At 49.5% G+C, this 12,764-nt stretch overlaps 2 protein-coding genes across 2 annotated transcripts; one reads left to right on the forward strand and one right to left on the reverse strand.

Moving 5' to 3' along the window:
• Positions 1-4,268: 4,268 nt before the first annotated feature.
• On the reverse strand, positions 4,269-6,516 carry ecm33 (GPI-anchored protein Ecm33). The gene is made up of 4 exons (XM_025575121.1): positions 6,270-6,516; positions 5,991-6,075; positions 5,087-5,927; positions 4,269-5,034 (listed from the first exon to the last, which is right to left on the reverse strand). The coding sequence occupies exons 2-4, from the start codon at positions 6,049-6,051 to the stop codon at positions 4,734-4,736; spliced, it is 1,203 nt and encodes a 400-aa protein (XP_025431167.1). The 5' UTR covers positions 6,052-6,075; positions 6,270-6,516; the 3' UTR covers positions 4,269-4,733.
• Positions 6,517-11,174: 4,658 nt separating this feature from the next.
• alkA (DNA-3-methyladenine glycosylase II) lies at positions 11,175-12,754 on the forward strand. Its single transcript, XM_025575122.1, has 3 exons — positions 11,175-12,225; positions 12,288-12,410; positions 12,463-12,754. The coding sequence occupies exons 1-3, from the start codon at positions 11,213-11,215 to the stop codon at positions 12,524-12,526; spliced, it is 1,200 nt and encodes a 399-aa protein (XP_025431168.1). The 5' UTR covers positions 11,175-11,212; the 3' UTR covers positions 12,527-12,754.
• The last annotated feature ends 10 nt before the right edge of the window (positions 12,755-12,764 follow it).

Below are 12,764 nucleotides of genomic sequence, written 5' to 3' on the forward strand. Positions count from 1 at the left end.
TCTTCCCCTCAGGACACCTTGCCTCGACCCCCTCTCTACCTTGCCTAATTATTGCACCCTGCTTTGGCCTGGAGTGAAGCAGCTTTGGGTTTAACCTGACTCCATCCTTGCCACACTGGCTTTGTGTTCCAGGCCCCTGTCTGGGGAATCACGGACGGTGATGGGAGCAAACTATCGCTTTCCATACGGTCTCTGACGAACTAAACAACCTAAGGCATGCGCATATTGGCATGCAAGGCATCAGCAGCAGTCAGCTCTTACAATGGGGAGTCTATCTATCATATCAGCCAAAGGAATCTGGAACCACACAAGAGCATCAACAGCAACCCATGCACAGGATCCACCCTGTTACCTATTTCAAGCAGCCTTCCTACTATGTATCCATCTGTCCAGGCAGAAAGTCTTACTTCAAGTCACGTAGAATGGTAAGTTAGTATGGAATACTCCGTAGATCTCTGGCTCGACTTAATGGGCGAGCCACTTCTCACCTGATGGAACCCAATTTCGGGCCCTTCCCAGAAGTACCGTACATTAGTACTTTGGCCTTCTCGATCCTCCTCACTCTTTCATCCATACCGAATATTCAAGTGAGGACGGACCTAACAGACAATCATTCCATTTACCGATCGTTCAGCTCGGGGACTGCACGGATCGCAAATCCACCCAAATTTGTTCTGTCTAGGTCAGGGGGAATTGAAGACAAAGAAAGTCTATCATCGCCGCATCCCCACAGAGGCAGCGGGCCGCAGGATACGAAACAACCTCTTCCTCTCGCAACTCCGTATTTAAGGTTGAGACCATTGCCCGGCGGATTCGTATTCACATACCATGTCTACAGAATGGCATAGACAGTGGGACTGGGGTGTAGTGCGCAGTCCCTAATCTATGCCCCAAACGACGTCCTTCTACCGGTAGGTACTCAGTAGTTCAGCTACTGGTCGTAGGAGGTAGTACGGAGTACGTACTGTACCTCCAGGCCAGGAGCTGAGGTGCTTCTCTTATTCCGGGGATAGCCAGCCAACCAACGGCAGGCAATCTATAAACCAATCTGTCATATTAGTTCAGTAGACTCTTAAGCTGAAGCTGAGGTCTTTCCGAGTTGACTTGTACGAATTCCAGTGCGGTAGTACAACAAGTTGACCCAGACATTCACGCAATAATGATATACCTACCCACCAAGCGTAGTTTATCCCCGGCCAACATCTTATCCAGGTCAAAGTTCCTTGCCTACCATTTCGCGGAGCACACAGCCATACTTCCACTGGGAGCACATCCGCGGCCGCGTCGCGAGCTGAGCTGCTTGAGCTTGTTGAGCTCCGGATAAGAGGAACGCAAAACTCTGGCATTTGTTCGACATAGTTACTGTCGCTTCTGCTTGAGCATTCCATGGCAGCCTACATGCAGTCTGAGCTACTGATTCAATGATGTAGTGGCAGGTATACACAATTTTCCACGGTCGCTCCTGTTTCTATTGATCCCAGAGGGACGGGATGGTGCTCCTACAATTCCATGACTGCTTGAGAAGTGAATCGTGCTCGTGAGTCGAACAGCTTTCCAAGTACTACTACCCCTGTATAAACGAAACCGACTCAGATGCCATGCCCGGAGAAGAACTCTCGTCGAAGACGTTTGAGAGATATTCAAGCACTCGACTACTTCCTCATTTGTCTCGTCATTCTCATCCTCCTACTTGTCTTCGTCCTCCGGAAACGGTTGGCCGTTGAGTAAGGAGCTCGGGCGAGAAATAACGTGATTGACCGGATGGAAATCAATCGACGTGCGGCATTCTAGAGGATGGAAATGGAAAACTACGAGAGGGAACTGTACGCATGAGTCTCAGAAAACCCTCGGAGACAATGGTTGTCAACTGGTATGGCTACAACAACGCCGACGGAACCGAAGAGCCTGAGCAAATATGTTTTCCACCCCAAGGTCTCTTGAAGGTTGTGTGTCTTCGGTTCAGAGAGATACAACAGATGAGACTTACTCAGATCGAGGACCCAGGCTTCCCATTTGTGGCAACATTCATGATTGCATTTTGCACTTTGGTCGTTCGTTTTCACGTTCCTCTGACCATGTTCTTTGCGAAGACAAGGAGGGGATTAAGTACCAGAGAACTAATGTCCTTACGAAGACATTAGATAGTAAGGTCTGTGTACTTGCTAGCTACACGAACCTCCAGTGGGGACTGATAACGAGTAGAGGCGCTTTGAATGAACGGATTCAACAATCATGAAATAATCAAATATATGAACCATTTGTTTTAACCACGCCATAACCAGCGGGTTCGTTCAGTCTAGTGGAAAGAAGAATTTCCGATACGACTTCAATCCCATCGCTTTCGAGTTATCTCCAGCTTCTCGGGCGCATGGTGCAATGTACGGGCCTCCCTCTAATCCAGTTCCTGTCAATCGACACATTCTGAGAATTGATGTCTCCCCGTGCCACGCCCATCTGATGAAAGTTGATAAGACACTGTTGAATATGAAACACACTCCACTCGTGTTGCTCCCGATATCTATTTTGCACAGGTCTTCAATATTCGATCAAGGTGGTTTCGTGAGAAACGAATGATCCCAGGATCCCTAGACACAGGCTATCCAACCATAAGAGTTCAAAAAGCTCCGGTCTGCGGGGAGGACATTTCTTGAGCATTCTAAACTCACGGACCAACACAATCTAGACCTTTCGCCTGCTTGTACAGGGAATGGCGTTCCATTGATCTCAACTTGATACATTCAATTATGTCATATACTCCCCAGAAATTGGCTGCTGAGAGCTCGTCGCAGGGAATATCTGTGGAGACATCTGTCTCCAGATTTTACAATCGCGGTCCAGGAGAAAAATCAATCCCTGAAACCCGGGACATGCCCCGGACTAAGGCGGGTGACCATGAGCAATTCCGTTCTTGGCCACTAACTGTAATTTGACTACTTCTGGACGTAGTGATTGTCTCTCAAGGTCATCGCCAGGCCATCTGGCATACGCCTTGAAAAGAGATACTGGCAAGGTGCCGGCAACAGCTTGTTGAATACCATATGCGTCTTGTCATGTCATAGTTGCCCTTGAGCAGTCTGCTCCCTAGACATGTACATCTGATTAAACGTGGCCGGGGTGGTGGGAGGGGGGGACTGGTCGGCAATGAGGATTCGGAACAACTTTCCGTTCGCCATGAGCAGATAAAGTTGGACAAAACCTTGGTCAGTAGTAGTCAGTAGTAGTCAGTATACTCTGCTGTTGCCATCCTTGTGTGGCTGGCCCGAACAACCACCCAGTTTAGCGAGCAGCTCGTTTCCGTGGGCTCAATCAACTCCCAGTAAGGCACTTCAAGCATTAGTATGCAATGGTAGGCAGTTAACGATTTAGGTCGTAAGATCTCTAAATATGCAAGAGGAATAGAGGACATATTGGCAGAGATAGTCGTATCCGAGACCTACAGTTCATTGGGTGCATAGAGTATACACATATCGGTAAGTCTCAGATGATACTCCCATGGAGTTTCAAGAACTCAACTATGTATACACTCTGGCCTGACCACATCACCAATTCCGCCCACACTACGTTGCCTATCAATCAGGCATTTGACTATACCAACAGCAAGAGAAAGAGATTCAAGCACAAGAACAAGAAGCCCGAAGCGCAGACAAAGAATAAATGAACAGTACGAAGTCAGCAGCATCAATTGACCTGTAGAACAAATGAAACACTGCAACACTTCTGGTACCCACACGCCCCTTTCACCGACGCATCTGATCCATCCGCTCGTACCCACTCAGTAGTCCATGGATTGATCTGCATGTACTTTGCATTCAGAGGATACGTAGCAACAATTCATCTCTCATGGAAGGACGTATGATTGGAAGTATTGGGGGGGGGGGGGGGGGGGGGCCGCCTCTGTATATACCTGGAGAGGCAAAGAAGCTCGACCGAATGCGAGAGCCGTGCATCGCCGGAGAACAACACACACTCACCCGCTCGAGAAAGATCCACTTGCACGATCTCTCACATAGTGTCTACCCGGAAAGGCAATGCCAAGGGATGCACGTATCATATACCTATCCGCATAGTCGGTTGGGGCGACGGGACGGCGGGAAAAGAAAACCACATGCGTCCATCTATGCAAACATGCAATGGCTCGACCCGACCAAAATGGCTACGAATGCAGCTCAATGCAAGCTCAATGCAAGTTCAATGATTAGGGGGGGCAGATTAGGTTTGGCATCACGGTCTTCCGCGCTGCACGAGAAGGTGAACAGGTTTGGATTAACCCCGAATATCGTACAGATTTAAGCTACTGAAGGGAAGAGAAAGCTCGTTAGGGTTGACTACACGATAAATCAATGGAATACAGAGCAACGCACTATCTTGGAACGAAGCAGCGCAAAAGCGCAAAGGAACGTCTATAACACACGTCGAGACCGCTCAATGGCGCCAGTGCCTAGTAATTGCAATGCAGCCCAACATTCAAGTGCTGGGCCCGGACAGGGAACTGCCACAAGCCTGTGGCCTCGGATAATTATTAAAGCAGGATAAAAAACATGGATAAGCGATCATCTCTTCGAAGGCAAGCACTGCTGCACAAATGTTGCTCAACCCAATATTCAAATTATTATCATAAGAACAGCAGAGTACTGGGATTAACGACCAATTGCTTCCGAGGCAACTTTACACACAACAACCATCATAGGGCTTTAATCAAAGCGGTACACACAAAAACTGCTATCGAGTGTCCTTTACAAAAGGTACTGAACGAAAGCACCGAAGATGGCAGCAACTCCCATGGCGGGGACGTTGACAATGTTCATGACAGAGGCGCTGTCGCTGGAGGTGGAAGAGGAAGAGCTGCTGGTGGTGGTGGAAGTGCTGGTGCCGGAAGAACCGTCCTTGGTGGTGGGGTGGGAGGTCTGGGTGCACTTGTAGGTACCACGGATGACGTTGCTGCTGTGCATCTTTTCGAAGGTGGAGCAGCTCAGGTTACCAGTGCTCTGCACGTTGAAGCCTCCCTTGACCTCCTCAAGATCGGGGAGGGAAACACTGCGATGCAAGTTAGCGGCACGCCTAGGTTGCTATGGGACAATACACTCACGAGTTGAATTCACCGCTGAAGTCAATGGCGCCAGTAACGGTCTCGAGATCAGGGAAAGAAATCTCCTTGAGCTTGTCGTTGCGAGCGATCTGGAAGCCACCGTTGACGGTCTTGAGGACGGGCATGCTGATGTTGGCAAGGTCGGTGTTGTCATCGAAGACGAGATCACCAGTGGAGGTGAGGTTGGCGGCGCTGAAATTGGAGAAAGTGTTGCCCCAGAAGCCAAGCTGTCCGCTAAGCTCCTTGAGGGAGGGGATGGAGACAGCGCTGACGTTGCGGAAGGTCATGTTGGTACCACCAGCAAGGTTGGGGAGGATAATCTGGAGGGTGTCCAGGTTACCAGCGAAGTTGATCAGACCAGTGGCATTGGTCAAGTCGTTAACATTGACGGTCTTAAGGTTGGTGTTCTCGGTGATGTCGAAGGTACCGACACTCTTGAGGGAGATACCGTCCAAGCTAGTAAGACCAGTGTTGGTGATCTCAACGTCACCAGCCTCGGAGACACCCTTGGTGAAGTCGAGAGACTGAAGCTCGGGGAGGGCAGTCCAGGAGATGGCACCGACGCTGGTGAGGTTGGTCATGCTCAGGGTGGTCAAGGTGGTCAGACCGTTGAGCTTGAAAGTGTCGCCGATCGTGGCGAGGCTGGTAGAGGTGATCGAGGTAACGTTGCTGGCGCCATCGCTAGACAGACCACCAGTAATCTCGTAGGGGCCGTTGATGCTCAAGTCACCGGAGAAGTTCTCGCTGATCTCAACGTCACCAGTAAGCTTGGTGCAAGTAGCGTAGGTGTCGGCATCGGTCTGGCTAGTAATCTTGATGGTGCTGCCGCTGCTACCACAGCCTGATTTCGTGGTCAGTTCACAACCCACAGACATGTCCTCAGACCATGAAGCGATTCACTCACTGGCAGCCATGGCGACCTGGGCCGCAGCGATGGCGGGAAGAGCGTATTTGATGATGGCCATTGTTCCGAGTTGTGTTTATTTAGACTGTGTAAAACAATACTCTTAGCCCTGAAAGTGTATCGCGATGGGAGAAAATCTCCCAGTCTGTCTTCCTAGACCGGCTGCAAGTTTCTGACATGCAGTATCGGTCTCACTCGACTGCCAACAGCGGAGACCAGCAGATCTATTTGAGAGATGCAGGTAGACAGTGGGACAATGAAAACAAACATGCAACCTACCAATGACTGGAGAGTGGATTTTTGACAAGTCTGGGCGTGGCCCTTTGTAGTTCAAATCAAGCGTAGGAGCTGGAAAGGGGTGGAAGCGAAACAATAAATAAACGAATGGAAGAAGGGAGCTTCAACGAAGGAGAAGCTTTTTTTTTCTTTGGCGATTTCCTTCAACGGAAGGTAGAGAAATGGTTTGCTATGGTGCGGCGGATTAGGCAGGCACTTTCTGACACGGAAGAGAGAGAAGGGAAGAAAAGAAAGAAAGAGAAAGAAGCGAGCGAGTGGGAGGAGAAAGAAGGACTGGGATAACAGGAAGAAAAACCACCAAGAAAGTGGGAGGGAAGACTTTCAGGGAGGACAAGAAAGGAGTCGTGGCCCCGAGGTTTAGTTCGGTGGACCTGAGACCTGGGGGGGAGGGGAGAGGTGGGAAGAGAGAGTGATTCTCCTTGCAAGATTACCGGATCAGTGCGTACGAACGAAGGACATACGGTAAATAAGCTGTAAGTTACAGATAGTACCTGAATGGATCTGGCTCGGCTTGGCTAAATCAATTCCCCTTCTTCTCCTGTTTGAAAGGGAGACAGGGGAGGGGGTGGAGACAGTGGTGTGTCGAGGGTGAATTTGTTAAGTGTCCATGGTAACAAAGGTACCGGGAGGGCGGGAAAGAATCAACTGGCCACAGCCACCAAGCATGATTCAACCCCCCAGGAATCCTGTTCTTCTGAATTTCTGACCGGAAACCAGCCCATCCTAGCTAGGACTTTTGGACTGCTCCATCTTGTAACACTTCACCAATCATCAGACTTGACGACAAATTCTGATTCGCTTAGACCCTCTGACTTTTTCTGGTTTTCCAACCTGCTTCCAAGACATCTGCTGAATTTGGTGGTTCATAAACCCATCCAATTATCCAATACCAGCTTTGCTACCCTCTTATTTATACCACAATGGCACTGGTGCTGGTTGAAAACACACAGTAGAATCCAGCAAATCCGACGTCATGCATCCTTGGGTGATTTTCGGAGACAGTTCTCCATACGGAGTTTTTACATGTGTATTGCGCGCAACGGGCAAAGTCTTTCTTGTCATGATCGATGCGACCCATACAGCGGAAATTTGACAATGAAATGAGGACCCCCCCCCCCTCGATGGAATGTAGCTGAGATGCATCGCGGAGATTGGGCGGGAGTGAGATAAAATGACGATGATGCACCAGCACAGGCAAGGCAAGTCGATACAAAATTAGCATCTCGCCGCCAGGAGGGGCCAGACCACTAAAATCGCAAAGTTGTTAGGGAGTTCCCGAAGGACCTATCTGTTTCCAACCCACACCCAATATGTATTTGACACCCGTCTTGCCCCCCTCCTTCACGCAAACATCAATTCAGATTCTATCATTAGCCAACATTGTCGATTATTGAGTGTCCAGGACTGCACGGCACGTTTCCAGGAATGTACAGGCCAAGAGCTTGATTGAGCCGGGTCGTCGCGTAGTGGTCGATCTGAATATATTGGAATTTGAAAGAGCCCCGCCACTGCAGACGACGAGAGACCGACGCGACTCTTGGACTCTCGCCTGCCGTTCGTTGGTATGTGCGTAGCAGCAGGTCGGGAATTCCATTGTTTCCAGCTCAGCTAGTAGCCATATTTGTGCCGTTTGGTGATAACATCAATTCAGTGTTGGTTCATTACAGTGAACTCTATTGCAGTGATCTTATTGCGGGCGCCCGTTTTTTTTTTTCTTGAGGACTTCATCATCAGTATCATCATTATCATTCATCCACTCCGTTCTTTGCCTGCAAACTCAATTTACTCAGTAAATCTTGACTTCAGGTACGGGTGGGTACCATACCTGAGCCAGCGGATAAACAGATGCTCTCACCAGGCAACCTAATAATAGTTGACCTGAGTGGCGAGACAAGCAACATCAAGGGAGAAAACATCACGTGCAGCTATCATTCATACGTAGCACTACTGTAACTTTCATACCATTGTGAGTCAGACCCACATCGCCTGGGCAAAGTCTGGAATTATGGGAATTATGAGCATGCTCGGTAATACCACTAACGCGTAAGTAACATACCATACATTGCAGGTACATTGTCCGGCTGGATAAGCCTTCCGATGGACGGGGGTTGAGAAAACTGCAGTGACTGCCCAAGAGCAGCTAGTGAGAAAGCAGGATGTCATAGGCCGTAAGGCCCATCCTCCTGAGATCAGTGGCAATGACTTGAAACATCCATGAGATGAGTCTATCTATCCGTACGTGCGCTATCAATGGGTGTCCTAACGACATTAGCATTATGCCTCGGCACCACCCTGCAAGGAGCTGCTTTTTCATGAAGTAGCAGCACTTCTTTACTCCGTATAAATAAACAATGAAGGCGGGCGAGCCGTCGAGGGAGGGGCCAGAATCGATTCATGTGAGAAGATCCTGGAAATTTGATCGTCATGGTTACTGCCACTGTTGCTTGTTCCTCCTTGATCGGTTTAGAGTTCTTCAGCTACTATCAGACCCATCGATATCTCCACAATTTATCTGTCGCAATAATCGGACTGCACACGGCAACAACCCTGCTTCTCTTCTGAGTGGCGCAATGCGCTCTTGTGATCCGAAGCAGAGAAATGGTTGTACTTATATTGGGCTCTTTAAGGATGCTACATTAACTAGTCAACCGCATCCTGAGCGTCCACAGAGGGTACTCTGTATACTGCACCAACAGCATGCACATGTCGACCAGAATCGCTCTGCATGGGGGTCGCCGCTGTAACCAACGTTAATTTTACTAGCGAGCACGTTCGCCTGAACGCCACGACGGCGCGGGTGGCTGGCCCCGGCTAACGACTTTGGACATACCCTACGTAGTTCCATAGTTATTAGTTAGTTATTAGTTTACTAGTTGGTGGGCGTCAAGGAACGAAGTACATGACTAGTGACAGGACCTCCTAATGGCTGATAAGAACGAAAGTCCTTCGTGCTCCGAATTCTAGTAGAGTTCAACGACTCTGGGGCATTTTGTCAACGATGGTGTTAAAATCGCTGTGGAGTCGCTGTTTGCATATTGTACCTCTTCATTCGCGATGCATATAAACGTGCACCCTTCTGTCTCCTCAATATCGCTGTGCGTCTCAGGTATTCCTACTTTTGCCCACTCGGGATTTTGATCAGATCGACTGAATCATTCTGGGAGGGTTAAAGCCTACTAGTATCATCATCGCAGCGTGTTTCCCCAATCTATGTATATGTTCTCGTCACGACCTAGTCTAGTGCCGCCCAAGGCTACAACTCATCCCTTACCTACGCAGTACTTCATTTCTCCTCCTATTAAGACGCGTCCTCTTAAGCCCAGAGTCCCACACAAGGCATGAAGCTTTCTCTTTCATTCCTTGTTCATGCTAATACAGCCGGCGGGCTCGTCCGGGTGTTCTAGCTGCCTACTAGTCGACTTTCGGACCCCATTGCAAGACCTGGCCTCGGTACCTCCCTTCTACTGTGTATACTCCGTACTATCGAACCGAATGGCGACCAGTCCGACTGTTCTGGCCCCTAACATACTTTTATTTTTCGAACATTATAGTATGGCAAGGAGCTATGCAGACTCTAAACCACCTCCCCCCCCCTTATGCCACTCAGATACGAACTACCACAGTCAGACGAGATAGGGGCCGGAAGAGTGCATCCATTATTCGCGACTGTCACCGTTTCTAGAGTTGTACGAGACAGTACTAAGTGAGCGGTCCGTTGTGTTTTTATTTTCCTTCTTATCTTTATTTTCGTATGGATGTGTACACAGTAACCGTCCTACAGTCATGATCCGCACATCGATGACGCAAGCCCATTGCACGCTATCTGTCGGGTCCCATCGAGTGAAGTGGCCTTACCAATGGTTCACAAATCAGAATCTGCTCGTGTGAGTACTCTTATTGGTCGAGCTCCCACAAACCGCCCTATCGTGAAAGGATCCGCACAGAAACCAAACAGGACCGACATGCGCACCAGTCTTTGTATTCAATGAGCGGGCTCTGTCCACAAAATCATACTCCGTACTGTACAGGAAAAGACAAATAGAAATTGTTCTCCATCTGAACCACATTTGGTGCCAGACAAATTGCGAGACATAGCCAATCGGGCGCTTTCCAGCAGATCGCTATAAGGTCGGAGTCTTCCGTCCTCAAGAGGCCATACAGAAGTACCGTCTCCGTGAGTTGGTCCTATATACTGTACGGTCCACTGCTCATCTACGGAGAACATCAGTTAGTCATCGAGGCTTCGCAATGCCGGACTTGATTTCTCATTGCCAGGTTAGAGCTGTGGGTGAGCGAGCACTGTGCACAGTAACCGCATTCGGGATTAGGAGCGATCACAACGGAGGCGGCTACAACAAAAAGGGGTAACAGGCATCAAAGCTGCGCAAAGGCAGACAATATAGTTAAGATGCTTATGGTTCTGCGCGTGCGGGATGCCATATAACAACCCGAAAGGTAGAGGAAGTTCAAGCTGTTGTTGTTTCTTGGCCTAGACCAGGTTAAATCATTGGACCTCTGGACAGTATCGAGCTGCAATCATCAACTGTGGAGGCTCTCTTGTAGAATCAATTCGACCGACTGTCCTTCGCATATAAGAAGTACTAGCATTTGAAATGCTGGCTGCAGATTGTGGCAGCTTCCGGCATAAGAGCAACAGGCAAATGGATGATCATGAGCTGTAATGTAGAATGCGGGGAATGGAAGACTGGACTCTGACAGTCATATCTATGATGAAGATTTGGATATCGAGCTTGATGGAAACCTAATGCTCCCGAACTGGCGGTCGAGCTTATTGGTCTCCGTTACTCCCCTGTGCCTTTGCGACGTCATCCCGCCAAGCTTAGCTGACGGCGTTTGCGCATTTGGCATCCTCGCCTCATTCTCCTACAAGCACCTTCTATAATATCTTCTGATCAGCCTGTATGATGGCATTAAGACGTTCCGCTCGTCTGAGCGCGCTCCCCACTAGCAATGCCGCATTGCTGCAACCGCCTACTACCGCACAAGCCAGGAAAAACAGCAGCAACAGCAGCAGCAGCAGCAAAGCCCCTCAGCCTAACAAGATCACCAAAGCACGAAAGTCAGCAGCAAAGGGCAAAACAACACCAACTGCGACGACTCTAGAGCAAAGTGCCCCTCTAACAACGATTCCAGTCAAGACTACAACTCTACTAACCACAACGATCCCCAGCCCGGAAATCAGTTCAACGCCTGCTAATATCTGGGATTCTGTCCCTACAAATGACTACGGCGTGAGCAGACCCCGTCACACCACCCCTCCGCCTCTCGACCGCCCTGTCGAACCGCACAGAACCAACGCAACTCTTCTAACACCCCACGGCTCGTCACTCGTTGCCTACCCTCCCGGCACAGAGAATGAATCACCCACCAAGACCGGCCGACCACGGCCGACCGCCACCACAGGCACGCTCCTGGAGAACGCCATCGCCCATCTGATCGCCACGGATCCTCGACTTGGTCCAATTATCAAGGCACACCCGTGCCCACTATTCACCCCCGAGGGGCTAGCGGAAGCGATTGATCCCTTCCGAAGCCTGGTCCAGAGTATTATCGGCCAGCAGGTATCCGGCGCCGCGGCCAAGTCGATTCGCGATAGATTTGTGGCCTTATTCAGTACAGGGAAGAGTGATGAAGAGGTTCCTGACGGGTTTCCGACGCCTCATGACATAATAAAGAAAGACATTGAAACGCTGCGGACAGCGGGCCTCTCCCAGCGCAAGGCCGAGTATATCCTAGGACTGTCGCAAAAATTTGCGGACGGGGAGTTGAGCGCAAAGATGTTGTTGAACGCCACAGATGAGGAGCTAGTTGAGAAGCTGACTGCCGTGAGGGGGCTGGGCCTATGGTCCGTAGAGATGTTTGCTTGCTTTGCCCTGAAGCGGATCGACGTCTTCTCTACTGGTGATCTCGGCGTGCAGTACGTTCTATCTATTTTGCAGGGTAGCTCACAGTTAGTCATTACCCGCTAATTACTTTCAGGAGAGGATGCGCCGTGTTTACAGGCAAGGATGTAAATAAATTGAAAGGAAAAGGGGGAGGTAAGTTCAAATATATGGCCGAAAAAGATATGCTGGAATTGGCCGCGAAATTTGCTCCGTACAGGTACGTGCTGCAGCTTTACATGTGCGCTGCTTATCGTTTACAATCGTCCTAGAAGCCTGTTTATGTGGTATATGTGGCGGGTTACGGACGTCAACATCTCCGCCATGAATTCATGAAAATAGGGTCGGAGTGAGGAGTATAGACCGTTGAATCGAATGTTGCGGAGGTCGGTATGGATGGATCAAACAGCTGTGAATAGCTTACCCTGTGGGACCACAGAAGATCCTCCGAGGCAATTCGGACCCAACGCACCCACTACATACATTGACGGGTAGAAACTCAGATACTCCATTGAACGACGTAGTCCAGATTATTTTCTAGAGGAATGGAACTCGATGCATGAGGATTTACATA

This window comes from Aspergillus saccharolyticus (genome assembly GCF_003184585.1).
Source record: "Aspergillus saccharolyticus JOP 1030-1 unplaced genomic scaffold BP01scaffold_16, whole genome shotgun sequence".
Taxonomy (NCBI): Eukaryota; Fungi; Ascomycota; class Eurotiomycetes; order Eurotiales; family Aspergillaceae; genus Aspergillus; species Aspergillus saccharolyticus.

Coding starts and splice junctions, on each gene's coding strand:
- ecm33 (XM_025575121.1), bottom strand. CDS start 6,051: ATGGCCATCATCAAATACGCTCTTCCCGCCATCGCTGCGGCCCAGGTC. Junction 5,928..5,990: donor CCAGGTCGCCATGGCTGCCA/GTGAGTGAATCG, acceptor CCACGAAATCAG/GCTGTGGTAGCAGCGGCAGC. Junction 5,035..5,086: donor TTCAGCGGTGAATTCAACTC/GTGAGTGTATTG, acceptor CTTGCATCGCAG/TGTTTCCCTCCCCGATCTTG.
- alkA (XM_025575122.1), top strand. CDS start 11,213: ATGGCATTAAGACGTTCCGCTCGTCTGAGCGCGCTCCCCACTAGCAAT. Junction 12,226..12,287: donor ACTGGTGATCTCGGCGTGCA/GTACGTTCTATC, acceptor AATTACTTTCAG/GAGAGGATGCGCCGTGTTTA. Junction 12,411..12,462: donor GCGAAATTTGCTCCGTACAG/GTACGTGCTGCA, acceptor CAATCGTCCTAG/AAGCCTGTTTATGTGGTATA.